The sequence below is a fragment of the Passer domesticus genome, chromosome 2, assembly GCF_036417665.1.
Source record: "Passer domesticus isolate bPasDom1 chromosome 2, bPasDom1.hap1, whole genome shotgun sequence".
Taxonomy (NCBI): Eukaryota; Metazoa; Chordata; class Aves; order Passeriformes; family Passeridae; genus Passer; species Passer domesticus.
Window position 1 is genome coordinate 60570310 of NC_087475.1, and position 27835 is coordinate 60598144.

Consider the following 27835-nt stretch of genomic DNA (forward strand, 5'->3'; position numbering starts at 1 on the left):
CCACAATCCTGGTTCCTTTGTATGTGGCTGCATGAAAAATGCCTTCTGATGTACGCTCATAATTTAAAAAAAATTATTTGGAGTATGGTGTACTAGTAACTTGTTCTACACGTGCACAAACCTGCAGATAATATGCTGGTAATGATGCAATATCATCACATAAGCTGTGAATATATTGATATTAACCAGCCTTACACCAAGATCCAGCCCCCAGGGAACCTCACAAGAAACAGCTGCACTCCCATAGAAGAAAGGCACGCCTAAGTTCCTCTCTAAACTAAGAAAGATTTATGAAGCAACTTTGCCAATGTTTGTGGTATTTATTCCACAGTGACTCCATGGCACAATTGTTTTAAACTCACACTTCACTGCAGACTTAATAGATATATCAGGGACACAATATAGGGTGAGTCTGCTACAATAGAGCAGTTGATGAATAGCTTAGGAATTTGGGAGATGTGGGTTTTTTACAATTCAAAATGCTGGGAAGCTATTTGCTTTAGTTCTACTGTAAACTGTTCTTTAACAATCGTTAAGTCATTTTGAAGTATTCAGAACAAGTAAGGCCTGGCTTGTCATTTATTTCAGAGGCTCCATTTTAAAGTTTTCAATTTTTCAGCCAGGAAAACAATGAATAATGTGAGTAAGGAAAATCACTCATAGCATTAACCAAAGATGTTTAAGTTCCTTTCTCTAGTAAGGAAAAAAAAAAAACCCAACCAACAAACAAAAAGAACAGTTAGTAGACCAGGTAACCAGTGAAATAACATTGTAATTCAGCAGCGTATTTCCATGTACATAAACATATACACAGGATAGGTGAAGCTTGTAGCATTGCCTATTAGACAGCTGCTGAACACTTCCAATGCAAGATGCTGCTTCCAGCTGCTTGTAACTTGGCCAGACTTTGACTGCCTGGGTTAAAATTTTCCAAGTTGAATGTCTGCCTCAGGCTAAATTCTGTTCCATGTGCTGTAGAAGTTACCTCTGAGTGAGGGGTGCAGAAAGAGGCAGATTGGGATTAGAAGAACTCAGCCAAAATACTTGAGCTGCTCTCAGAACAAAACCAGGGAAAATGCTGTCTCCCAATGGCAATACATGTCTGGAAACTTGAAAGGCTTTAATGTTCTTCCATCTCCCAATGACAGTCCTGAATGAGGGGCAGAGCCCTTTTGGAGGTCCCTCTTTTCCTGCCCCCATGAAAAGTCCATCTGCATTTGGTCAAATGTCCAAAACCAAACTGCACTGCATGTATTTTCAGTAGGTGTTTGCTAGGCCACATCCACATTCTTCTCAGCTCCTCATGGTGATCAGACAACACAGCAATTATGAGCAAGTACAGCAACACAGACCACAGCCATGACCTACCACCACTGGTACCTTCAACAGGGGCTCTGACAGCAGAGTCCCAGGTGTGACCTTACGAATCCAGCTGGTGAAGGACAGTGAACAAATATGCTACCCTAAGCCGCCTATCTAATTTTTGGCACTTTTCCTAAGGGGAAGAAAATCTAGGAAGATACTTAGAACACCCAGTATTAAAAGCATGATAAGCAAAGCAGATTTTAGAAGTTATTAGAACTAAGTGGTCTGCATTAACTAAAAATGTCTCCTAGTGCTCATATGCATCAATCTGTAATTAGATAAATCTGTATTTGCAACTGACCTGGTCACATTTTTTCCCACTGAAGCTTTGCTATAACTAACACACAAACTCCTCTTTTTGACCTTTTTCTCTAGAGCATCATCAAATGCTTTCAAATCACAGAGGAAATAATTTATTTTCTCTTAGGCTCTTATATGCTTCTCATCACTATAGTAATCTGTAAGATAAAGGATACTGTTATCCACATATTTTTCATACAGGAAACTAAGATATATTAAAGCAAAAAACTATGGACACTGAGTCAGCAATTCTGACACTCAAGGCTTGTATTTCTAGCATGCTTAGACCTGCAAAACATCTTCTGTACACAGAGACCAAACAGACACTCATTTATGTTCCAGATGGTAAAGTTTAGCATAACTGCAAAGCAGATCCCAGGGACTCAGGCCAGGCTCCCAGAAAACCCAACAGACCACGGGCAAAAACCTTTATGTTTATGTGGAAATCAACGGCAAAGGCCGGGGCTGCAAAATCCGATTCTCCAGCTGTCTCAGCCCCGATGCTGCCTCTCCCTCTGCGTACAGTTGTTTGCCCCATCCACCTCTCCTCACTGCTGCCCAGCCAGAGAGCTGCTACACCTTGGGGGACACATGTCGTGGCCCGAGCTGGCCGGGAAGGATGTTGGCACATCCTGTCACAACCAACACTATCCTCGGGCGGAGAGGTGAGCCCGGCATCCTGAGCACTTGGCTTTGCAAACTTACAGGCAGGGTAGGGCTGGGCACAGGGGAGAGGCGGTAAATGTATAGAATATATAGAGACCAGCGACATCCACTGGGTGGCGGGCATGTTTCACGGGATCCAGAGCCAGCGCGTATACAGGGGTACAAAAACGAAAGCTCCTAAATACTGGGCTTGTTCACTGTCTCAGAAGTAGCAATTGAACGGACAAGGTAAAAAAAAAAAAAAGGAAAAAAAAATCTCACAGAGGGAAGTTAACGTATTCTGCCTTGATTTTAACATCAGCTTCTTGTCCGTGGTGCTGAGGCACTGGAACTGCCCTGGCACCCGGGGGTTAGAGCTGTGCGGACACAGTGTCCCATGTCCCTTCTGTAAGTTGGTGCCCTCACTCGAGGTAGCAGAGACCTTGTAGGAGTCTTCAGAGTCTCTGCTGCACTAATTAATGACCAATGCCTACCGAGGAAAAGAATTAAACTCTTCCTCAGTTTAACAAACTCAAGGGGGAAGGAATTTTTTCGGACTAACAGCTGTAAATGAGTCCATGTGTGTAAGCAGCTAAACTTTAAAGTTGAAAGAAACATAAAAAGCCAGTATTTTCCATGGAATTCTACTTAGCATCTAAACAGAATAATTTCAAAAGTTGCTTAGATAGAGAAGATGCCATCAACTAAATTTCTACCCAGGGCGTATATTTATAGCCATGTTGTGAACTACATAAAAAGTACACTTATAATGGAAATGCTGACAAATGCAAAACTCCTGCAGCTAGCTATGACAGTCTGACCACAAGCCCTCCTTGTGAGAGGAAAAGGCAACTTCCCCACCTCCTTTCTGAGGCAGCCCGACAGCGAGCTGGGGCAGGGGTGCTAGGCACAGGTACCACTGCCCTGTCCTGGTAGGATGGATCGAGGCAACTCTTACTGCCCGTATTTCCCACATGTTGAATGAGCCACCCCCCTGGTTTTGCCATAAACAACCGGAGGGCCTCTTACAGCCATGACTCACTCCGCAGGCTTCTCCTCCACCCCTGTGCGTGACTGTAGCAAACAGGCTGCCAGCTGCAGCCGGTGAATTACCACGACTTTTTTCGCAGAACCGCGGGGAGATCAGTCACACAGGGCAGGGCGGAGGGAGGGGGTGAGGCTGTGCTGTGGAACACCAGCCCGGGGTGGGTTTTATTTGTGGGGGAAGCAGCGGAGGAGGTGACCCGGGGCCAGTGTGCCGGGGACGCCCCAGTGTGCCCGTGTCGTCGCCGTCCCCCCCGCCCCGGGACGGCGCCGGCCCTGGCCCCCCTCCCGCGGCTGCCCCACCACGGCGGGAGAGGCGGCCGGGAGGCAGGCAGGGACCGCGGGAGGGCAGGGCGGCGGCGCCGGGGGCAGCGGGGAGCGGGAGGAGGTGAAGCTGCTACGGGCAGGAGCCCTCCCGACACACGCGCCGCCGAACTCCCAGAAAGTTGGCAGCGGCGTCCGGCGGGACGGGGCTCCGCTGGCCGCCGCCCCAGGGCGCGCTCCGCCGCCCGGCCGGGGCCCGCTGCCCCCCCAGCCCCTTCGCACCCTGTCACCGCCCTTCTCCCCACACCCTTCATCTCCCATGGGTGCCGCGGGCAGGGACCGCTCGGCACGGGGCGCTGCCGGCGGTGGGGCTCGAACCCGTGGCCCGCGGTGTCTCTGCCCACCGTAGGGGAGGCGGCCGAGCCTCCCGGTGCCCCCGAGCGCGGGACGCGGGCGGCGGGCGGCACTCACCGAGCGGCCGCGGCTCCTTCTCCCTGTCCGGGCGGCTCCCGCTGAGCGCTCGCCTCCTCGGGGACGAGGGAGGAGGAGCGGGTGAGGGCAGGAGGTGGAGAAGGGCGGGGAGGAGAGCGCGGCTTGAGCCCTCCCGGCTCCCGTCGCCGCGCTCCCTCCCTCTCCCGGCGCCGCCCCATCCCGCCCCAGCGGCGCGGCGAGCGGCGGGGAGCGCAGGGCAGCGGCGCGGCGAGCTGCCGGGGCAGCGGCGATGTGAGTGCCGGGGCCGGGAGGGAGCGGGCACAGCCCCCCGCCCTGCGAGCCGGGCTCGGGCAGGGCTGGTGGCGTGTGGTGCGGGGGCCGGGCCGGGCCGGGCCGGGCCGGCTCCCCGCAGGCCGTGGGGAGGTCGGGGCCAGGGGGGCTGCGGCCGTGCCCCGGCTGTGGCCGGCGACCCCCGCCCCGCTGAGTGAGGCGTTTCACTGTCGCTCCGCTCCCTCTGCTCCCGTCCGGCCTGCCGCTCTCGTCAGGTTGTTTGTTTCTGCAGCGCTGTCTTGCGCTTATCGCCCCAGCCCAGGCCGGGCAGCTTCGCCTCCCGCCGGCGGGGCGCTCGGCGTCCCTCGGAGCGGGAGCGCTGCGGATGGGCCCTGGCTCCTCGCCCTGCACCCCTCTCTGCACCCTTTCTCACCCCCGCTTCTCTCCCTCCCTCTCCCCTGCACTCCCTCCTGCCCCTCTCTCCGTCACCCCGACCTGCCTCCCTCCCTGTCCCAGGTCCTCCCTCCTTTGCCGCCTTTGGTTCTGGGCGAGGCGTGAGGAAGAAAATTGTCTGTGCCTTGGTTTTACCCGGGCATCACTACCTGTTTGAAGCCTTCCATTAGGAAATTTGTGTTAATACCTGACCACGTTTTGGGGAGGGGGATGTGTGAAAATTCAAGCCTCTGTCTTTATTAGGTGAGAATGGCATATAGAATTGTATGTCTATCTGCTTGTTTCTGTTACTTTTCAAAATATCCTGACTTCCGTGCTGAAAAAAAGAATCTTGATGTGTTCAAACGTTTCTTTAGAGGTCTGTCTGTGGGGCAGTACTTGACGGTGAGCTATGTGAGCCTGCCTTGCAGACTGGTACTGGGTACAGCAGGGTTCTTAATTGTAGTTGTTGCTAAAATTATACTTGAACAGATTCCTGACCCAATTTATGTTGCTGTTTTTTTCCTCTCTTCTAATTCTTATCACATTCTTCCTGACATAGCCCATATCCTTCTTCTGCATCTACAGCAGCAGACCTCTGCTCTCAGGAGATATCCCTGACTTCAGATATTTAACTTTTGAAAGCTGACTCAGACAGTTCACTTTAGGTTCCATGTGTGAGGGTGAAACACACACACCTAAGGAGTTCAATATGCTTCTCAAGTGTCTCTTTCGGATGCAAAGTGTGCTGGTTTTGAGATGACAGTTTCCATCTATGGACAGGGAGAAGTGAGACAACTCTACCTCACTGTTTAGACAACTGAAGTAAGAGGAGATGACCTAGAGAACTGCAGAAGGCTGCCTTCCCTGATATCTTTGTGCATTCTTGTATGTTAAAAGTATTTGTGGCATTGGAAGTGGTTGAGTCACCATCCCTGAAGGTAGCTAAAAGACACATAGACGTGTCACTTAGGGACATGATTTAGTGGTGGATTTTGCAGTGCTGGGCTAAAGGTTGGACTTAATGATCTTAAAGATCTTTTCCAACCTAAATGATTCTGCGATTCTGTAATTTATAATTTTGCAAAGAGGTCTGGCAAAGCAGATTCATGCCAATACAGGTCAGGCTGAGCAGCTTCTGCAGACTCTGTTTTCCACTGGATATTGTAATTCGTATGTAGTTCACAGGGGGCTAACATAATGATAAAAAGAAGCAGACATTTGGGTTGTGCATTAGAATTTACTAAGGGCTTGCAAAAAATATATGTGATTTGAGGGCCAGAAGAGCAAAGCCCTTCAGACAGCTGCCATATTTCATGTGTATGCAACTCTCATCCAGCTCTACTCTGTAGGAGCCCAGGTATAAACATATATTGTGTGATCTATTAAAAGCCAGCAAGCTGGGGTTAGGCAGGACAGTCCCATGTACTGACCTTGCCAGGGATAGTCTTTTCCTTACCTTATTTTTAAATGCCTTAAAAAACCTCAAAAGTTAAGGGTATTTAACTAAGAAGAGTTTTTAGGGTACAGTTAGTAAACTATGAATGAACAGAGTTGCTGTGAATTGTTGGGGAGTGTGAGTCCTTAGGGGCCATGGCACTGGGACCTACTTCACAATACAAGAAAGCATTTTTGATCTTCTCTGTCAATCTTAGCATTGCAATTTTAGATCTCACCAATACTGGGATGTTTGAATTAGCATTAGCTGTTTTAGAACAGCTTCCCATATGGAGGAGGGTCTGTGGTGGAATACATGGAATTCCTTTTTTTTTCTTTTTTTTTCCCTACTTCTTTCCATTACAGAAGTGTTACTTTTGTTCAGAAGTATGCAGTATTTCAAACAGTGTTCAGAAATAATAACAGATTCTGTCCTTTTAACTGGCTGTTATGGAATAGTTGCAGTATCTACCCTGAATTAATTTGCTTGTGTACTCAAGAACTTGAATCTTACTCACACACGTGTATTCAAGGCAATGATGCACGCAGCTCTTTAGTGCTCAAACTTGCAGGAAGCTTTAAGATGTTACATTCTTGTAAAGTGATTGGAGGTTGTAGATACTCAAACCAAAGAAGACTGCTGAGCCCATGTATTCTGTTTTTTACCCCTGAGGGCTTCTGATTTGGACAGATACATCCCTGATACAAACCCCCTGCATCCCTGCCAGATTTCAAGTCAGATATTTTAGAACAGAGCTACTCAAAGCAAATGCTTCCAGATTTTGTTTGTACAATAAAATTCTTTTTCGTTGTGTTCAGAACCACCTAAACCAGTTGTTTCCCTCTTGATTTCAGTACATGGTAGTAACAAAATCCTCTGGCCCAATCTCCACGTAAAGTTTGGCAAAGCTGTCTCAGCTCAAGATAGCTACTTTATGAGGGTTTTTAAGCTTCCCTGTGTAAGGAAAGCTGTTTGCACCACCTGTTGAAACATTCCTGGTACAGTAACTTGTGAGGAGGAGCAGTCTGCACGTTGAGAGTTCAGAGCCCTGGACTCTAGTACTTGAGTTACTCTGCAGGTTACTTCTGAACCTGTCCTTTTTGCATACTCTCAAACACTGCACTGGGATGTGTAACCTGGTCACTGCAGCATAGGCTGTGTGATTCTCCTGGCTCAAGGAATGCCTTGTGCAGACTATAAGTACCTGAGTTTCAGTGCTTTCTCTCTGAGTTTCATAATTTTCCTGTCTTTTTGGAATGGCAAATAATAGGCATTGTTAGTACAGAGTTGCTACTTGTTCTTTCTCGTCTTCTTGTTCATTCTGATGTTTAAAATTAGTTTCAGAAATCTGAAAATGTTTTTAACATTGATCAATTTGCACTCTGCTGTTTGCAGACAAGACTTTGTCATCTCATGAGTTCCAAAAAACCAGCTTGATGTTCATTTCCTCCTTTGCCTTCATTTTCCTTTAGCCCCTTGAAATGTTGTTCATTCTTTTTCTGAGTGGTATGACCAGTAAACGTTGAAAGAAGATCACTATTCTTGGGGAGACACAAATTGGTTGTGAGTTAGTATGGGATTTCCAAGTCTGGATGGGTCTACAGTAGTTTGCCCAGAGGTTGCCCAGTACCCATCTGTGTTGATGCTGCCCTGTTCCCTGGTAGCAGGCTACCAAATCAACTTGCTCAGTGAGCTTGGGAAGGTCGGGCTCCAAAGAGACTTGGTCCAGAACCCTTCTGCTGAGTTGGAGCTTTGCAGTAAAACTGGCACCTCTCTCTGGGTCTTGTCACCAAGCTCCCTTTGGGGAGGCACGCCTGGTGAAATGTGTGCAGGGCTAAACTTCAACCCTGCAAACCTGGACAATGCAGACGTGATGTACTCTAGACTGTCTCCTTGTTTTAGTAAAAGGAAGAAAGGGAGTTGTACTGGTGCTGGCCAGCTGGCCAACTTTCTAGTCCTTAGGAGGCTGGCCAGCTGTAGAGCTGAAACCTTAACTCAAGCTTAACTTCTGGCAGAAGACAAGGAGTCTTAAAAGCTGTACTATTTTGACTGCAATGACTTTATAAAATAGCTATTTCCTATTACTTGTACACAATTATTCAAGAATAAAAAACCTTTGTACTACTTTACTCCCAAGCCTGTATTTGTCAGATTGATAAAACAATCACAGACTTTAAAAATTGTCATGGATCTGAATTGTGACTGGAGCCCATGAAGCACCTCAGTAAAGTGGGGTTTCACTTCAATTGCTGCTCCTTTCCAAATATTCCTCTTTGGCTTGCTCTCATTGCAGCACTACTGGAACTTTGCAGGTTCTGCTGTTGTTATAGTGGCAGGTGTTATTCAATGAGCATTTCAGCTGAGCTTGCTCTTTTTTTGTCAGTAGTGTCAACTCAAGTAGAAAAATCTTTAAGATAAATATTTGTATATAAGGTTCATGCTCATAATCACAGAATTGAGATCTTAAGTTACACAATTTCTTTAATCATGAACTGCAGCATTTAAGGTTCTTAGGATAGCTGTGCACGCTACCATTTGCATTTATTTTATATGTAACAGTAGAGAGAGAGTTTTTATGAAAGCCAATATGAGATGAAACTAAAAGACTTATATCAAGATATGAATTTGTACTGAAGCCACAGGTGTGCCCTCAGGTTCTCCAGAGTGATTACTCTATGTATTGCTACAGTGGTTTGCAACAGATGTGGTGGCCAGCAGCATTTAGGAAAGAAATTGGTGTAAAATAGAGCTGTGAAAATACTGCTTGTCAAATTCTCAGGTCTTGACTTGTGGTGGGTGCAGCTGTACAGTCTTAATTTTAGCACTTACATTTGATTCTGTTGAAGAGAAAGAGCCTCCTGTCTTAGGTTAAACTTGGAAGAAGGCAGAGGTTCTCGCACATCCAAAACATGCAGTGAGGCTTTTTTTAGTTTATGTTTTGTATCAAAATTGGTCTATTGCCATAGGAAGTTTAACCCTGCATTTAGCTGGAAATTTATTGTAGATGATGTCAAAGAGTTTAGAGACAATTTATACCTCAAGCAGGAAAAGGGAACTTGAGGTATTTCTGAGCTTTGAATTTCTCCCTCACACTCACCTGGTTTTCCAGCCAGAGCATTAGATTTCTCGGGCTTTGCCCCAGTATGTTTGGGTATAAGTCTCAAAAAAACCCTTTCAATTAAATGTGTGACTAAGTAATCACACAGTTCTAAAGTACACCATTTAGGGATGAGCAGATTTCTGTTTAAATCGAGGAAAGCCCAGCTGCTTCTTTCTAGATTTCCAGGAAATTGCTTGAAAAGCTGTGCATTGCTAACCGTGCTGTTGCTTATAGGTTGATATATTTTTGCAGAATACATCATTTGTACTTAGTCTTTCAAATACTCATAGCCTCTTGGCAATAGTATTTTTGTGTGAAGCACTGGTGGGAGAGTGTGTTTTGATATCTGCTACAATTGTAGGAGTTGAGTTGATCAGGTCTGTTTCTGTAATTAAAGATCCGCTCACACATATCATAAGGGCTGAGGGTGTTATTGTTGTGCATGGAAGATGTTTTGGTTTTAGTCAATATCAGGAAGTATTTTCCTTGAACTTTGTACAGTGTTCTACAGACAAAAGGCCAAGATTCAGTTTTTCTGATGTTATCAGCATAATTGTGAATATTTTTTAAATTTTGTCCCTCATTCTTTGTAATTTTAATTCTGTTGTTCAAATGTCTTCTGGTGAGCCAAAGCATTGTCTATTCCTGCAAGCCAATGAGAAATAGAATTGCTTCTACATAAGTCTCATCTGGCATTAGAAAGCAGTTTTTGATGAAGAAACAGCCATTGGAGGTTGTTGGTTTTATTGTTAAGTACTTTTATATACTAACTTTTCAGCTCTGAAGAGTTTTCCCCAAGTTTGCTCGCTTATCTAATTACATGGCTCAGAAATTCCTGCTTTTTTACACTCAAACCAAACAGTGCTTTCAGTGTAAAAAATCCAAACAATTTACTGCTGTGTCTGTGACCCCACAGGTCAGAATCTGGTCTGGGATTCACTCCCCACAGTAGCTCAGCGTTGTCCAGAACTGCAACTTTGTGTTGCTGAGTTCACTGTGTACAGTATCCAGCATTTTTATGAAAAACAGTGCAAGTTGCACTTTTCTGACTGTTCCATGTTTAAATGGGGTAACTAGAGCTGCTTGTTTTTCTCTGGCTTGCTTTGTCTCATATTTCTGGTTCTTACAGCACTGCCTCAGTTGTAAAAATCCTGCAGATTTTGGAGGTCAGGTGGTCAAAATCCCAATACTGAACTGTGGTTTGTGAGACACAGTTGTTAATACAGCTACCCTTGGTAGACCTGGTTTAAAAAAAAAAAAGAAAACCAAACTCGTAGTATTTAATCACCCAATGAAGACTAAATTTAGTTTCTGAAGATATATATAAATAGATATGAAAACCTGTGGCTTTGGTTATTGTTTCAGATTATATATCTTTTTTTTCTTTCCCCAGGGCCGATTACTGGAAATCTCAGCCTAAAAAATTCTGCGATTACTGCAAGTGCTGGATAGCAGACAACAGACCTGTACGATGGTCTACCATACTATGTCCATATTTTGAAATATTAGGAATTTGATTTACAGGCTTTAAACATCACTTTTTTTATACTAGTCTGTTGATGCATGAAATTTGTTCTATAAAAATGCCCTTGTTATACCTGTAGTGTTTAAAATATGTTACATCAGAACCGGATACCCACATACATGATGGTGTCTGCTGCTCTCCTTGGCAGTACATATAGGGACTAAATATCTGACCCTGCTTATTCTTCGAGTTCTGTAACTTAACATTTGGTCTGTCTTGAAACTGTCTGCACCTGTCCTTCGCTTTCATGTGCAAGTAGAAAGCAAAACCTGGCATCTGTACTGTTTGTATGTGGTAGGCACAGTACAGCCAGTGCTCTGAGCGCTTAAAGCAGGTTTCTTTCATTTCACACAGCCCACAGAAGCATTACTGGGTTACAGAAGGGTGTTTCAGACTTGCAGATGCCTTTTGCAGACTACTAGACACATTGGTGTCTTCCTTAGCAGTAGGTGTTTCATTCCTGGCTGGATGCCAGGGATACTCCTAGAGCTGCTGAGCTTCCTCTGGCTTACAGTAAGATACCTAATTAGCTCACATGAACTGCAGGTATCTTCTCGGAGTAAGTGAAGAGAAATACATGTCAAGGGAGGAATTTGAGCAATTTGTAAATTCTGTCTCTAAATGAGATGAGTCATCCTGGGATGTGCATCCTCTGCACATCAGTTTGTGCAAAGGTCAGGCTTAGGCATCTAACATCTGAACACCCAAATGAGCACAGATGTTTTTATGTGAGCACCACATGAGGAAAAACCACTGTTGTACCTGAGCTTCTGAACTCCTTCCAGCTCCTACTGGTGTCAGTCTTTCTGGCAGCTTTTTGGTTTGCAGACTGCTCTGTTGTCCTTAGTTATCCAGCTCTCACACTTTGCCTTTTCCTCCTTTTCTCTCTCTTTTTCAGATTTTTGAACCTGCAGATTAGTTTAAATTCATGAGTTATTTCTGAAGTGCAGCCTAATGTAATTAAGAGCAGTAGCTAATACTTGGAACCCTAAATAACCCATATGGTTTTTAAAGACTTTCATGAGAACAGGGACAAAAAAAGTCCTGATGATACATGGAAGGATAGCATGAAGAGGGAACCCAGATTCCCTGTTATTTTTCTCTAACATGTGTGCTGAGCAGTATTATTTGAAAAAAAAAATGAATCTTATTCTAATACTATGAGATTACTCATAGTATCTCATAGTATCTATGAGATTACTCATAGAATCTAATACTATGAGATTTTATAATTTCTCTGTTGAATGTTTCTCAGTGTTTCTGTATTCCTATAGCCATTTTAGAGCTGTAGTGTTTGCTGTAGGTCTTCTCAGAACAGGTTGCATTTAGGCTTGTTCAACTAAAATTAGCTCAACTAAATTTTAAGTAACTAAAATTAACTGTTTTAAAATTGTATAATACATATTACTTTTCTTGGTTTTTTTCTTACTTTGAAGAGCATTGACTTTCATGAAAGAGGAAAGAATCATAAAGAAAATGTGGCAAAGAGAATTAGTGAGGTAACTCAAATATCTTAATTGCACAAATGCTTATTTTTACTCTTTTTCATTATCAGGTTGGTTTAATTTATTCTCTTGGGATTTGTTTTTGTTTGTTTGTTTTAGATTAAGAAGAAAAGCTTGGAAAAGGCAAAAGAAGAAGAAAACATGTCAAAAGAATTTGCAGCAATGGAGGAGGCTGCAATGAAAGCATATCAAGAGGATATGAAAAGGCTTGGAATTAAGCCAGGTAGTTCATACAGCTGCCAGAAGATTAAAGACAGAATTGAATAGAAAGAATATTGAATAGGAGAGTTTTGTCTTAAATTAGGTTTAGGAGCGAGAGAGAAGGCCTCCAGGAGTGTTGCTCATTTTAAAAAAAGGGAGTATGCAAATTGCCAGTAGTAGAAGTTGCAGTACAGAGTATTTATAGCTATGGTATCCCCTGATCCATGGAACATCAAATTTGGAGAAAAATTAAACTGTGTTAACAGAAAGGCTGTAGTTGGTGCTTTGAATCAGCAGTGCAGCTTCCTTTGATTAATTTTATGTTTCACTTTTGCCGGTTGGAGGCAAAAGTTCCCATGAGTAGGAGAGGCTGGCTTCCCACTGGTGTGAAACAGTGGAGATGAGAATCTCCTAGTCAGCTTGCAGCTCAGCAAGTACCTTTGTTCTGGACAGTGAAGACATATTATCCTTTAAAAACAAGTTTGTAGTTTCAGGCCCCTATAGCAGCTGTCTTTTTCATAACTCTTTTATTTTCTCTTTTGTTGTTCAGTTAGAGCTCATTGGTCCTTATGATTTTTCTCTTGGTAACTCATCATTTTAAATTTGGACATTGTTATGACGCTATAGTAGTGGTATAAAGCAAGATTCTTTTAATATAGTCTTTTAAGTGCACCTGCTAGGAGTATAATACTAGTGATTTTCACTCATTAGTGAAAATACTCATAAGAACAAAGTTTCCTATTTTCTGTTGTGCAAGAGTGACTAATATTTAAGTTCAGAATAGTACTTTTATTTCAAGGATATTTTTTTCTCCAAGATGCTGTAGGTTCCAGTTCAACACAGAGTAAAACACAGAGTAACACAGTGGAAACTAAAGTGAAGAAAGAAAAGAAAGAGAAGAAGGAAAAGAAAGAAAAGAAAAAAAAGGCACCTCAGGACGCCTCAATGCCATCTAAAACTGAAACGAAGGAGTGGGTGCAAGGATTATCTCCTGAAGGCTATACATACTACTACAACACAAAAACTGGAGGTAACAGTTACTGAGGAGCAAGTGCAGATATAACTACCAAATATAAGTGAGAAAAGACTATCTGCATTTTTTTTACTTCTCTGCTCTTTCAGTAGTATGCTGTTAATTAAAATGTGAACACTTAGGTGGAGTTTTGGTATATAGCATTTGAGACTTGAGTATCCAGAATTTCAGCCTGGTTTTACTGTTGATTAATAGTGGAAGAATACAGTAATTCCAGTTTCTGGAAATGTTTAGCTTGCCAGGGGTTAAGTACACAAAGATAGCCGTGTTCTTCCTGAAGAAGCTTTGTGATCAGAGATGTGAAATAAACTCATTGTGTCTTTCCACATTTACAGGATTTATCTAACTGACTTCTGTTGAGGAGCTTATGTTGTGATTTACTTTAGAATATAAAAGCAACCCTCTTTTATGATTAATGAGAATGTTACAAACTATTTCTTATAAATTTAACAATTGGCATTAGTATTTACTGTAGTATTTAATAAGTTTTTTTTTACCAAAAATCCTGTATCTCTGTATCAGGCATAGTAATAGAGTCTGGAGGGTTGTTAGCTCCAGTAGAGCCAGCTGTAATTATGTGGTTTATTGTTCATACCATCGTTTGGTCAAGGATTATTCATATTCCAGAGTGGTGTATATATATTTATATAATTTGTTTATATGTGTGCACACAGCAGTGTCATATCCTTTAGATCTTTTTTTAGTAAAAATTATTAAATATAAATGAAATTGAACGATGTGAAACAGTGAAATGTGCTTTTGTTTTTTAAGAATCACAGTGGGAGAAACCTAAAGGATTCCAAGGCAACTCTCAAAACTCACAAACGGTAATCAAATTATTGATCGTTTTCTTTGTCCTTGTAAACACTTAAATAATATAAGCAATTTGCAAGTTGTCTGATTGACGAAGCTACATTTTTTGCCCTTTAAAATTAGGAAAATATAATTTGAATATGTAGAATATTTTATGATAAACTGCAGTTTTACTATAGAAATCCTATTTGGCTAATTTGTCTGTCAAGGGAAGAGAAGTAATTAGTAATGGTGGGGTTTCTGCAGAATATACTTCTTTTGTGCTTCAACCCATAAAATGGAAAGCTTTTGCGAAATTCTGAATAAATTCTGTTAAACCTTTTTTGAATGAAATGTAATTATAAAAAACTATTTATAGTTTTTATATATAATAATTATATAAATAGATAAATGTAAAAACTATAAAAATATTACACATTAGAAGTAGATAAGCTTCCTTAATCCAAAGCAATACTGAGACTGCATTGTCAGGTAGTTAAGAAAAAAGAATGTCCATTTTTTTGTGTTTGCTTTGTGATACAGTTACATAATAAATTGTATTTTTACTGGGTTTCTTATGATCATGGAACATATATGCAAGCAATTATTCAGCAAAATTAGTATTTAGTACATTACTTAATTTTCCTTATTTGAGGCATGGAAAAACTTGCAGAATATTCCAAAGGCAGAAAAAGTTATGATTAATATGTTTTCCCATGATACTTACCACTCTAGGATTTCTGTGCTTCACAGCATTAAAACCAGGATTTTTCCAACATTCCTGTGATGTTACATTTCCCTGTTTTCAAGACAGGTGTCATATATACTCTTTAATTTGATGTCAGTTTTGTTGGGTTTGCCAGTGTTGGATTTTACACTGGAGTTCAAAAAAACCTCGGTGTTTTCAGAGTGCTTGACATTGTGTAGCTCTCTATCTTTACATTGTGTGCTACTCTGGTTTTTTGATTCCCTTGTCCTGTGGTTTTGAACAACTTGTTAATCAGCGCTTCAACTTTATCTTTGCAGTCGATGCATAGCATTGCAATATGTAAAGTCAGTCTTACAGTAGCCTTCCACTGAAAGATGTGGTCCTGAAACTAATCTTGTATGGTCCTTGGTACATATTTACCCTGACAGTGACCTAGTGCAGGCAGTGAAGGCATCAGAGTTTAGGTTAGTGCTTTGGAGACTTATTTCCCTGCTATCAGCATTCTGAATAATCAGAAAAAATGCCAATGTGGGCAGAGCAGATTGGGGGCGAGAAGGCACTCCCTTCTTGGCATCAGTTTGAAGTTAGCTCATCCTGGCCATATCAGAAGCACACACCTTCAGCCCCCAGTATCTCTAACACCACACAGCTGTATTTTGCCATTCCTCCCTCACCCTGCACAGTGACTTCGTCCTGTCTTGAGTTATTTTTGCTATCACTAAAAACAAGCATTTGATTGCTCCCTTATTTAGTCTGAGCTAAGGATATTGGGAACATTCCAGATCTCTAGCAAGGACTCACTGCCCAGAAATTAAAGGGCATACTTGCAACACATTGTACCAGGAGCCCTCCTGGTTTTACAGCATGTTAGGTTTTGCTCAGACTTGGTAAGCAGTGGGGAGGACAGGAAGGGGCATGTTGAAGGCTGCCTATAACCAGTTAGACTGAAAGTGTGCTTAGCATTTATGTCACACTCAGTGTGCCGGTGTCAGATTTTGGCTGAAAACCTCTAACCAACAGGTCTACAAATGCTCAGGGTCTAATTCTTAATAAAAAGAGATGGGTTATATGTTTTTAGCCTCTTTATCCTTAAAATAAACTTTGCTTTTGCTTCTTTTGTCAAAACCAGCACACTGAAACTTCTGGGGGCAAAACCTTGAGAAAGCGTGATTCTGAAGGCTTTCGTGCCTTTGCCTGCTCTGAAACTATCAGTACAATTTTTTGTGCTTACAGAGTGGGTGCAAGAACTTCAGCTTCTGACTGTACTGTGATTTTATTTAAAAAACCCCAAAGTTTTAACAACAATATTAAGCAAATGTATAGGTATGCAAAAGCCTGTCTGTATATGTCTGTATACACATACACATTTATTAACACCAAAACAATATATGGTGAAGTTGCCCAACACAGAGCTGGCAGTATTGGTACTTAAGGAGCAGGGAAGTAGTTGTGTGTGTAAGCAGGGATGAAAACTGGTTTTGTAAGGAAGATGTTAGAGCATGTGTAATGACTGATTATATAACTGTAGCTGATCCTGAAAAAGAAAAAAAAAATACATATCCACAAAGATATACCAGCAAGTTCAGCCACATTTCATGTTTATTTATTAACCAGGAGGGAAAAAGAGTGCATTGTTGAAATTGGTGCTTTAGTAAAGAAGTAAAATTGTTGACATGCAAAGTTTGATTCTATAATTATTTGTTGCAATGTTCAGGTTTGGGATAAATTTTTATTTGTTTGGGTATATTTAATTTGTGATAAAATTTATTGGTACTAGTTTTCTGTAGCCCTCACAAAGACCTAAGTCTCCTGGAGAATTTTTTCAGCAGTCTCCACTGAAGACAATGACACAAATAGGAAATTACAGCCTCAGGGGTGAATACTTTGAGAAAACCCAAACATGCAAAATAATGGCCTATATAAAAATTTAAACAGTACAACAACAATTATTATGCAGCCTCATACTAATTATCCACTGTTTGAGAAATAATTGTGTAGGTGCATTTGCAGTATTTTAAGTTGTGGAATTCCATCTTATTGGAGTCAGAGGAAGTACTTTCTAACAACATTAGGGATTCAAGTTTTAAACCAGTGAGGTGCTCACAGACAAAAAGTACTCAGGGGTTGAATAGACTCTTAAGTGATGCATTGGCTGATCCTGAAAACTTTTTTTTCATAAGCTCCTGTATCTTTTTCCTAGGGAGCAGAATGGGTGGAAGGTGTCACTGAAGATGGTCATACCTATTACTATAACACACAAACTGGAGGTAAATACTTTCTTCTTAAATACTGTGTCAGGAGAGAGGGTTTTCAAAAAAATCTCTTTTTGTTTTGCAAATAGCTGAATTATTTATTAAGTTTTGTATTTTTTTAGTTGCTGGCTTAGTTGGAATAAAATAGTTGCTTAAGTCAGCACTGGCTTTCTGGCTGCATTGTCAGTGTGCATACATTTTTGCTTCAGAGATTTTTTTGGACATTCAACTTGCAATTCTAAACTAGGCATTCATTTTTACTACGTATATATTGAAATTACAATTTGGAAACTAGAAGAAGGGAGGATTTTGTGTTGATGGGGATGTAGAACTGACTAAGAATCTCCTAAACTTTTCCTCTTGCTGACATAGCATTGATAAGAAAGTCCAGAATCTTACCTCCTACTTCTTTTCTCCCTACATGGGGAACTTCGTGGTAACTCCCTCAGAATAGCATCTGTTTTCTAAATCTATTTGAATAATTTTAAGGTCAATGATGATTCTCTGGAGAGTAAGTGGGTTTTTTTGCTGGCTATGAGTTTTCCTTCTGCAGTTGGGTATGAAGTGGCATTGCTAATGATGCCAAGAATAGGGGGGGAAAAAAACCCAACCAAAAAAAACAACCAATAAAACTAATCCAAAACCTTTCCATTTTTCACTGGGCCACTCCCCTGCCCAAGGGATTTGCAATTTCTTTTGAAAGGGAAAGGAGATGTTGGTTATTTTTAAAGATTGCCTTTCAAGTTCAGATACATTTTTGACTATGTTTGCTGTTCTTTTAAGTACTTCATGGACATATGACACTTGTGAAGAATGTTTCTAATCATCACATTTGGCAGAATTTTGGCTTTTGAGATTTCAAAATCCCTCACTTTTATATAGCTGTAATTGTGTGTCTTGGGACTGTTTGAAAATTACTTCTCTGTTCTGTTAACAGTAATCCCATCTTCCAATGACAAAACAAATTTTTAACTGATATAAATAGTTAGAAGTGTCTCGTGTCAATCACATAACTTAGGGGACTGATGGCTCCAGGCTTGGTGCTACGAGTCTGGAAGGCTGCACCTACTGCACTCTTTATGAGGCACCTGGGAAGGTGGACTTGCTCAGTTCCTAATCTGAAGCCAGGTGACAGCAGTACCCTTAAGAGACTGCACTGTTCATGCAAATTCATGCATTGCCAGTTTCTTACATATTTGCTTCTTCAAGATACATCTAGGCACTTACATGTTGTGTTGTTTGCAGTTAGGAAAAAAAGTAGGGATTTTTACATCTGAAAGCTTATATAAAATTATAGTCTGAAAGTTGGTGTACTTCTGCCATATTCTTACTAAAACCAGTTTTAAGACCATTGAGTCAACTTTTATTTGAGTATTTCTTCTCAGTGTATATACAGGAATACTACTTTTAAATTGAAAATTAGGATATATGTGTATGTATATATCGTGTCCGTACTTCCATGTCTTTTCAGATTGATGTTTGTATTTCCTTGTTTGCATGAGAGCTCTTTTAATTAGAGACCTAATATTACTAAGAAAAGTAGCACTAGAATAGGGTTTAGCTGCCTGGAGATCTGAAGCTTGCAGTTATCGTTCTTTACTTTGTCATGTCCTTGTAATCAAATCAAATAGGCACAGCTACAGGGCAATTAATTTATTTGTCTGTCTTGGGTAAGGATGAGAGGGTCACAGTTTGCCATGTGTGATGTTTTTTTGTAAGAGCTAATTAAAACAAGCTTTATCAACAGTAAACTCAGCTGTCCTGACTGTGTCTCTGCTGGGAAGAAATGTTATCTTTCTGATTATGGTTATTAAAACAAATGTACCAAACAAAGGCAAAAGCCTTTTGTTAAATTATTTGCTGTATTTTTGCATAAGGCAGCACTGCTTCTGAAAGGTTATGTTGTTGAAGCAATAACAGATCAAAACAAGAGGCATAAATAATGTGGTTGTTCAAATGTCTTGGACAGTATCCACATGGGAGAAACCGGATGGTTTTGTTTCATCTTCAAATGAGAAGGGTCAACGTGCAGAAACAGCATCTGAATCAGACTCAGAAGATAGTGAGGATGAAGCAGAGAGTTCAGAAACAAACTTCAAGGTAAGTTTTCTTCAGATTTATTTTGCATACATTATCTTATACTATAAAATTATAGCTGAATCTTTTATGATTTTTGATAGGCTGTACTTACTGAAATGAGACTAAAACGTGTGACTGAAAGTAAAATTTTGCACTTCTTAATAAAATGAATCTTTATTCAATTATTTGGCTCATTAGTGGCATTGTTCCAGAATAGAAAGCATGATCTTTCCTTCAACACACCAGAAGTACCTTGAATTCTACAAGACATGTGATGTTCTTTGAGAAAGGTCACTGTCATCTCTCTGAAATAATCCACAAAATGGTTTGGATTTCAGTGTGAGGATGACTTCAACCTTTCATTGGTAAATGTGACTGCCAATAGATCTTCAGGGAATACTTTGGACTGAAAATGATATGGTTGTAGTTTCCTTATTAAATTGAGAAAAAACATAGGACATAGTATAAAATCTGTATCAATTATATATTTAAAACATAAATTAAAATTTTGGGATAAAACATGTGATAATGTCTCTGGTTTTGTTAGATGGTTTCCCTGAAGCTGGTAATTCAGAACAGACAGAGGCAGTTTAAATACAAAATGTATTCCTAGACAGGTGTTAATTGTGAAACACATACAGTATCACTGTGTATCATTACAAACTGCTACCGGGTATTAGCAATAAGTGTGTGTATCTGCATGTAGAGGAAGTTGTATTTGAAATTTTTCCTCTTTATTTTAAGATATGCTAAGCTTTGTTTTCAAGTGAGTTTGTAAGTTTGCTAACTTCAGCCTTGGTAGATGGGATTTTCCTGCTTTAATTTCTTGTAACATTTAAGATTTTGTTTGCATCTATAAAGCTCAAGAAGAAAAGTATGTGGATTATATTGCAATATGAATTTATTGCTTCAAGTTACGCTTGGTTGAAAAGCATGAATAGTAGATATTAAGTAGATAATAACAGTACCAAATAAAAGATGTAAAATAAAGCTACGTTATGTTTTTATTTAGGCTTTTTTGCTTAAGATGGGTTTTTTCCTCTTTAGAGGAAAGGAGATAATGGTGAGGAATCAGAGGAAGGGAAATCTCCCAAAGCTAAAAAGTTAAGCCCTTATGGGAAATGGCGAGAAGTTAAGTCAGAAGAAACTACAGATAAAGAGGAGAGTACATCAGCTTCCCAAGAAAACTCTGGTGATGGATCTAACAAGACCAACCCTTATGGGAAATGGAAAGCACTTAAGGAAGTAGGGGAAGAACAAGAAGAAGAAGAAGCAGGGTGAGTATCTTTTTACCGTCCTTATTTTCATAATATTGTTTGCAAGAACTGAAGCTTTTTCCTCTGAATTCTGGCAGAATTAGCACAACTGTGATTGGAAATGTTGCCCAAATACAATTCTTTTCGCAATGATTATTTTAAGTAATAGTTCCCCATTGCAGACAGAGGTGGTGTTTTGGGTTTTGTGCACAAGTTCACCACTAGTACAAAGTAAATGGAAGTGATTTAAGAATCACAGTAATGCACTGTTTTTTCAGAGGCTGAGTATGAAATATTTAAATGTTGCTACTCTGTTATGTTCCTTACATCATCTCCTTCAACAAACTGATTCAGCTGCCCCAGGAGTTCCTGTGATCTCTTTCTCTATCTCCCCCATGTCAGACCAATGAACTGCAGATGTTTTCATGAAGTGCATCTGATCAGAAGGGTTGTTTTTCTGCATAATGCCTGTAGTGGATCTTTTGTTCCTTATTTTTTTTTTATTATTTACTTTAAATTCAGTCTAGGCCAACCACAGTGCCAACCACTTCCAGAAGGTTTACACTTTTGGGATACTACAACAATCACATTTTCTTGACTTGCCATCATTCTTGTGGCTCCTATTTGGGTGCTTGAGCCAGATCCATGTGTTCCTAGAAGCATGGAACCTCAGACTGGGTGTAGTACACGAGCTGACACCAGGCTAACACTCAGTAGTAGCAAAAGTATTCTTGTGTGGATTGGCCAATGTCTCTGCAGCAGTGTTGTGCTGGTGCAATACCTGTGATTTAGGTAACTTTCTGCCAGCTCATTGGTTCTTCTTCTTTGTCATACATTTGTGCCATGGGCTATCCTTGTGGAACATAATGTTTTGCTGCTGACCTCTTAAAACTGATAGGTCATTTTTAGTTTTTGTCTTTGATTTGTTTGGATCAGTATTGGCTGCAATCCTGCCCTCCAAAGCCACCTCTCCCGGCTTAGGATCACTGTCTAATTTGGTAAGCTGGCTCTCTCTTCTGCCATGCATTCCCTTCAGAATGGGCACTTGAGGCAAACAACTCAATGGTGCTCTGGCAGTGAACCACTGCTACTACTCACTGTCTCCTGTCTTTCAGTAGTCTTAAATTTACAGACATACAGCCCTGTTATCTTTTGCAGGACTGTTGACACAATGAGTGCTTGGGCCATGCTATAAGTTCTGTACAGAATAAGGTATTCATTTGTTACTTTTTATGGCAGCCCACGCAGAAGAAACAAAGAACATGGGTGTTTTTTCTTGATGCCTGTCATGATGATAACTACAAGACTGCATCTAGCTCAAAGCTGTTTTGTGAAATAAAAATAGCTGTTGCTGACTGCAGTACACCATGTTGTTTTCTCCGTGTAGATTAACCCTTTCACATTTTCCTCTCTTCTCCCAGTGAAAAAGTGGACCTGGAGCTTCCAAGTACAGAGAGTGAAAATGTAGCACCCCCAGTGCTAGAGGATCCAGAAGAGGAAACAGTCATATTTAAAGAGAAGACAGTCACCTCCCTTGGAGACCTGACAGAAGGGGTGCCAACATTTAAGAAGAGGAAATTTGAAAATGGAAAATCTAGAAACTTAAGACAAAGACTAAGTGATCAGTAATACTTAACAAATCATTTTAGATTCTGTTTAAGCTAGAGTGAATCAAAAGTTTAATATTTTCAACAGGCTTTTATAAAGAAAGTGTTGGATAGAAGTTAAGGATTTATAGGTAATAAAACATAAGTGAGTTTAATATTTTTTTATTTTATTTTGATGTGATTGGTTTTGGAATGGAAGTTTGTGTTAAATTACTTATGCAATATTGTAAATACATGTATTCTTTATTGTAACCATGCCATCCAAGTTCTATTTGCTCTGTGTATGCTGTTTTAAATACATTTCATAAGGTTTTTTACTCCTTTTCTAAGTATGTGAGAATGTAGTAATCCTTAATCTGACAAAAATGAAGCAGACCTTTTATTTTCATAGAGGAACTGGATCAATAGAGTATACTAGAGAGTAAAATCATCCCCCAAGATTGTTTATGTGGTGTAGTTTCTCACTAACGAGTAGAATATTGTGCTTACTAACCTTCGTCTGATCACTTGCAAAAGAGTGGGTGGTGAGACTGACAGCATTTCAAACTGATCATTTAGAAGCTGTTTTTAGAAGAGTTAGTCACATCAGTGCCACCCATTCCAAATGATGTTCTGAAAAATTATTTGTGTATGTGCATAGTAAATGTATTAAACCTCTGCAGAAAATCTAACCTTGATGAATCCTAACTTGTAGTAACAGCACCAGAGCCACCCCTGTTGGAGTAGACATTTCTGTGATGTCTTCTGTCTCCTGCTTTATTGTTGTCTACTTGAATTTTTCCTTCCTTTTACTTTATCAAGTTTTCTTTTTTAGTCTTGCTTTCTTTTTGTCTACTTCCTAGCAAAAAACCCACTTGCCTGATATTTTAATGAAAAAGTACTTTAGAGACTTGGCCCTGCTACAGCATACAGGACCATTTTTGATGTGGTTGTGTTTTTTCTGTTGATAAGAAGTGTGTGTTTTATGGTTGCAGTGTTTGATAAGCTGAGAGGGCCTAAGTGTGTTGAAGCTTCATCATTCTCAGTACTATAGGGGAGGAAACCAAGAGATCAGCAGAGCTGATGGCTGTAGAGTCCAAGATGACTTGGAATGTTTTCTTAAGGGTTGTCCCACTTGGTGGGGATTGGTCTGCATTTAGCATCACCAGAACTTGTTGTCTGTGTCAGAATATAGCTGCACTCATTGCTTCTCTAGCCATCAAACAGTGAACCAGAAAGGTCCAAATAATGAATTTATTAAAAACTATGTCTCTATTATTGAAGCTCACAGTGTTTTGTTCAGGAGAGTCTCCGTCAAAAAAAGAAGGAATGCAGCTAAGGCAATTGCCAAGAGTCCAGTAAAATAGAGTTGGTAACTGCTGAGCTTGAATTTCTTTGAGAAAACAACTATTAATCTGTTGGCTCAATTGAGAAAGGAGTGCAGGAGAGGGAATCTGGTTTATTCTGTATTACAGTGGAAGTTGAAGTTCTTTTTTCTATTCTGTGACTTTTACTGTATTTAGAAGAGAATTAATTATTGTATTTAATCCCATGTGTTTTCTTGGCTTCCTCAGGGTTGGTGTATTTTGGCTGATGTTTGTTCTGATAAATTTGAAAGTTTACTGTAATATCTGACCCTGGATTATTATTTAGAGATGCAGGACACATGCAGGATGCTTCAAAGTCTGAGATGCAGGAATGTACAACATGTACTCCCAGGAGAGGGTTTCTTAATCACATTTTTTAGGATTTGTTCTTACTTCTGCATTTCTCTGGGAGCCTGCTCTAACTTGAAGTTTTCTTGTGTTTGTGGCCAGTTTACTCTTCCAATTTACACAAGTCCTGCCCTTGAGCTAAGTAGCTTCCCTTCACCTTGAATCCATCACATCTTCTCTCTTTCAAATCACAAACAGCATCCTTGTGTGACAGGATCTTCAGTGTCCCACCAGTGCTCCTCATCACCCATTCCAGCCTGCATCTGCCTGGACTACACTTGCCTAGATGGATTTCCCTGGGCTAGTTCACCTCGATTAAGGCCATGCATGATGTCATGATGTCACCAATACTTCTTAGCATATTGAAAGTAACTCTCGATACTTCCCTAAACCTCATTTGCTTTTCACATGACTTAGACACTGTCTGCCATGGGCACCCTTACCAGTGACTTCCCACTACATCTGATTTTTTCTGCTCCTTTGCTTTTGCAAGCTGCTGTGTTACCAGCTGGTCATGCTTCCCTTTAAAGTACAATTCTTTATTTTCTTAGAAATTTTTTTGTACTGCTGTACTCATTCTCCTTCTGTTACTCCAAGCCTAAAGTATATGCATTTCATTATGATTTCTGAAAAGCTGTTTTTGTTTGTTAGTACAGTTTTATCAAATAGTATAGGGCTTTCTTGTAGGCTCCACTTTTAATATCCTCTGAGGAGAATAGCTTTCCTCTTTTACTGAGGTTCCCAAAATATTAGCATCTTTTCTTCAAAATGCTTTGTCACTTTGAAGTGGTCACAGGCAGCGATTTAAGATACCTGTAACTAAATCTCTTTAGCAGATGTTTAAAGACATCTGAAAATGAGTGTTCAAAACTTGTTTCCTTGTGGAGCTGCTGTTAGTTGTACTATGAGCCAAAGGTCTTTGTATTGTGTTAAGTAGATCAGAACATTAGGAAAAAAGATTAAAAGTTTTCTTTGCTTACAGCTAGTAAAGTTAGTTTAAATACCATACGTGTGGTTTTAGCTGATGTGACTTTTAAAGCCTGCATTTCACAAAGAAATACAGCACTTTGCTCTCCACTACCTCTGAAAGTCAGAGACCAGTTAATTCTTTGTTAAGTGTAAGTTATAAAAAGGGCCAGTTGAGTTCTGATATATCCTAAACCTAATTAATTGATTAAACCTAATTGTTTAATTGTGCACCATGCTGTCATTCAATTTCCTTACTTGTATCTAAACCAAATATTTATTGCTCTACACAAAAATACTGTCTTGTATGAGATTTAAGGCAGATGTTGCTTTTCCAGGACATCTGTTTTGCACAGATCTCCCTCCCTTCTGTTCTATCTCCCTGCAAATTCTTCTGCTTTTGGAATTTGCTATAGGAGCCCTCTAGGTATTGCCACTGTTATGCCCCTCATTTGCTAACCCTCCTTTGGGCTGTGCTGGCTTTTGACAAAGGAATGTTCCTTTTACTGTTTCAGGCAAGTGTTGTCTTTTCTGGCTGATCTATCAGACAGAGTTTTTATCTGCTTGCCTGTTTTTATTGCAAGCTCCTTGACTACACTGTTGGTTTTGTATGATGTCATAGACACTATAAGCAATATTAGGAGAGCCAGAGAGCAGGGGGAAGTCGTTGTAGTTTCTGATTATGATTTCTTCTGTGTGGTTTTGAGCCAGTCAATTCACTGCTCTGTATTTTTCTTTCCTTGCCTCATGTTTTCATCCACCTTGTCTGCTTAGAAAGGCAGCTTCACAGCATAAGACTGTGTGTTTTTACAGCAGGGCCTGCCTGAAGTTGGTAATGCTTTTGGAAGCAAATACATTGCATATACAGAAAAAAAAGAAAAATTATTTTGTTGAGCATTTGCTATGCCAGGAGCTGTGCAGAGACTGCTCAATTTTAGCCATGTTATAAAATAATCCTTGTTCCTATTTAGGCTAAAATACATTTTAATCCTTCACCTGCGGATTTGTAGATTGAAATCCACACTTTCCTAATAGGGTAAAGTTTTATTTGACTCTCATAGATAAAATCTGTGCCTGCAGCATCATCCAGTTCCAATATTCAGTTTCAGAAGTGGGAGGGCTTGGGGAATATCATGACATGGATCTGAGTTAAATTCACTAACTTGTGGATGTATAAATATTTCTCCTTTCTTTTTTCTTCCCTGAAAGAAATTTTATTTCAGTGCAAATTTTGGCATCTCAGAAAGGGAGTAAAAACCAATTTCATGCTGCTTGGTTTCTTTGATGTGTTTTTTGAGTTGTGTCTCCCCTTTTTTAGCACTTTCCTTATTATTGCTGTCTTCCTTGAATTGTCTTCCTCCTGTATTCCCAGATATGCAAATCTCTATCACCGCTGTGCCGTGTTTCTGTTGTCCTCCTTCACTTCTGCCCTGCTCTGCTGAGGTTTCCAGAAAGCTTCATGTTCTTCTGTAGCCACCGTGTGTCCAGGTCCCGGCTCCCAGGAGCGATTCTGCTGCCTGTTTGCACTGTGCCCTGAAGAGCCCTGTCTGTTTTCCAACAACACACAAGCTAGTTCAAGACTTTACATGTGCTCTTTTGATTTCCTTGATAATTCCTTTTTCCAAGACAGATTCCATTCCTCGTACAGGGTTTGCAGCCCTTAGATCCCTTTGCTTGTTGGTACAAAAGCTGTCTTTATACCTCCTTCTATCAGCTATGGCAACCCTTGGGTTCTGTTTTGTCAGCCAGACCTCTTCAGTCTCGCTTCTATCTACCTCTTAAGTGCCCCTACCTTCTACCTGCTAAATTATTTAACTTAGAATTTGTGTTAACTGTTTGTGTGATCAACAGGTTTAGCTTTGTGAAATGTTTCAGGATAGAACTTGAATAAAATTTTCCGTACAAAGCAAAAAGTGTTGCAAATTATCATCTCAAAAAGGCTAAATTTGCCCAAGAGGATTCCCAGAGAGCCAGATTTCAGAAATTCCTGGAGAATGTGGGGAATTCCCAGGATTCAAAAGCAGATTTGATTTTACCTGTAAAACCATGCCTGCCTGTTAAAAACCAGCAGACAATGTTTTACAGATCATGGACTGGAGACAGTGGATTTTAATGGCTTGCTTGGGGTGATTGAAAAGCGTTTGTTTTAGTTTAAAAGTAATGTCTGCAAAGTTAAACAGCTGGTTTCTCAGTTGCAATTACAAAGTATTGCAAGCTCTTGAAGTGGAATTTATATGAAAATACTGAATAAAGCTTTCATTTGAACAATCTGTGTTTGTACCATTGTGCATCTGTTCAGAGGGTTTAGGGCAACCTGGGAGATTTAGGGGTGCAGATTCTGTTCAAAATGGAGCCTGGGATAAATATAAACTAAAATAGATCTGTAAATACAGAAATGCTTCTTACCAATAAATACTTTTATTTTGTGGCCACCAGTAGAATTAGCTGTGTGCCTTCCTGTGGCACCTTAAGCAGTAAACTGGATGTTTATTCTGTGCATCAGTTATGAGTAACAAAAACCCCGGGTTTAAATTCTTATTTTAGTTTTTAACTGAGTTCAGGTTAAGATTTGTTGCAGTTACTGTTAGTAACATTCAAAATAAAGCTGAATATGTGAGCTTTTTGATTATAACCAACTGTGATTCAGTACTTCATACATTTGCTGGCCTTAGGAACAATGAGCAGTGCTCTGAGGGTCAGATGCACACTCGATGACTCAATGAAAGCAATCGAGGCGAGGTACCCAGGCTGCCCTCCTTTTGCAGAGAGTGAACATCCATCCCTGCACTGCCATGGAAGGGCTGCTGCTTCCAGGCACACACAGCTTTTGTCTGCCTTCCCTGCTGGCTGGGTGAGACACTGCTGTGTGAGACCTCAGCAGAGAATGAAGGAGGTCCAGGAATACATTTCCTGTCAGTCAGCAGGA

The 27835-nt window shown here is 40.5% G+C and overlaps 2 protein-coding genes across 3 annotated transcripts in view; one reads left to right on the forward strand and one right to left on the reverse strand.

Moving 5' to 3' along the window:
- Positions 1-4223, reverse strand: part of ELF1 (E74 like ETS transcription factor 1) — an 86091-nt gene extending 81868 nt beyond the window's left edge. For both annotated transcript variants that reach the window (XM_064408676.1, XM_064408673.1), the window contains exon 1: positions 4090-4223. The gene's annotated coding sequence lies outside the window, so the exon portion shown is untranslated. The remainder of the gene's footprint in view (positions 1-4089) is intronic.
- Positions 4207-27179, forward strand: WBP4 (WW domain binding protein 4). Its single transcript, XM_064408682.1, has 10 exons — positions 4207-4341; positions 10684-10756; positions 12252-12314; positions 12420-12543; positions 13339-13551; positions 14326-14381; positions 17256-17322; positions 19277-19407; positions 20434-20663; positions 22064-27179. Coding segments are annotated over exons 1-10 (1167 nt in total). The 5' UTR covers positions 4207-4339; the 3' UTR covers positions 22272-27179.
- The last annotated feature ends 656 nt before the right edge of the window (positions 27180-27835 follow it).

Coding starts and splice junctions, on each gene's coding strand:
- WBP4 (XM_064408682.1), top strand. Junction 14,382..17,255: donor ACTCTCAAAACTCACAAACG/GTAATCAAATTA, acceptor TCTTTTTCCTAG/GGAGCAGAATGGGTGGAAGG. Junction 19,408..20,433: donor GTTCAGAAACAAACTTCAAG/GTAAGTTTTCTT, acceptor TTTCCTCTTTAG/AGGAAAGGAGATAATGGTGA.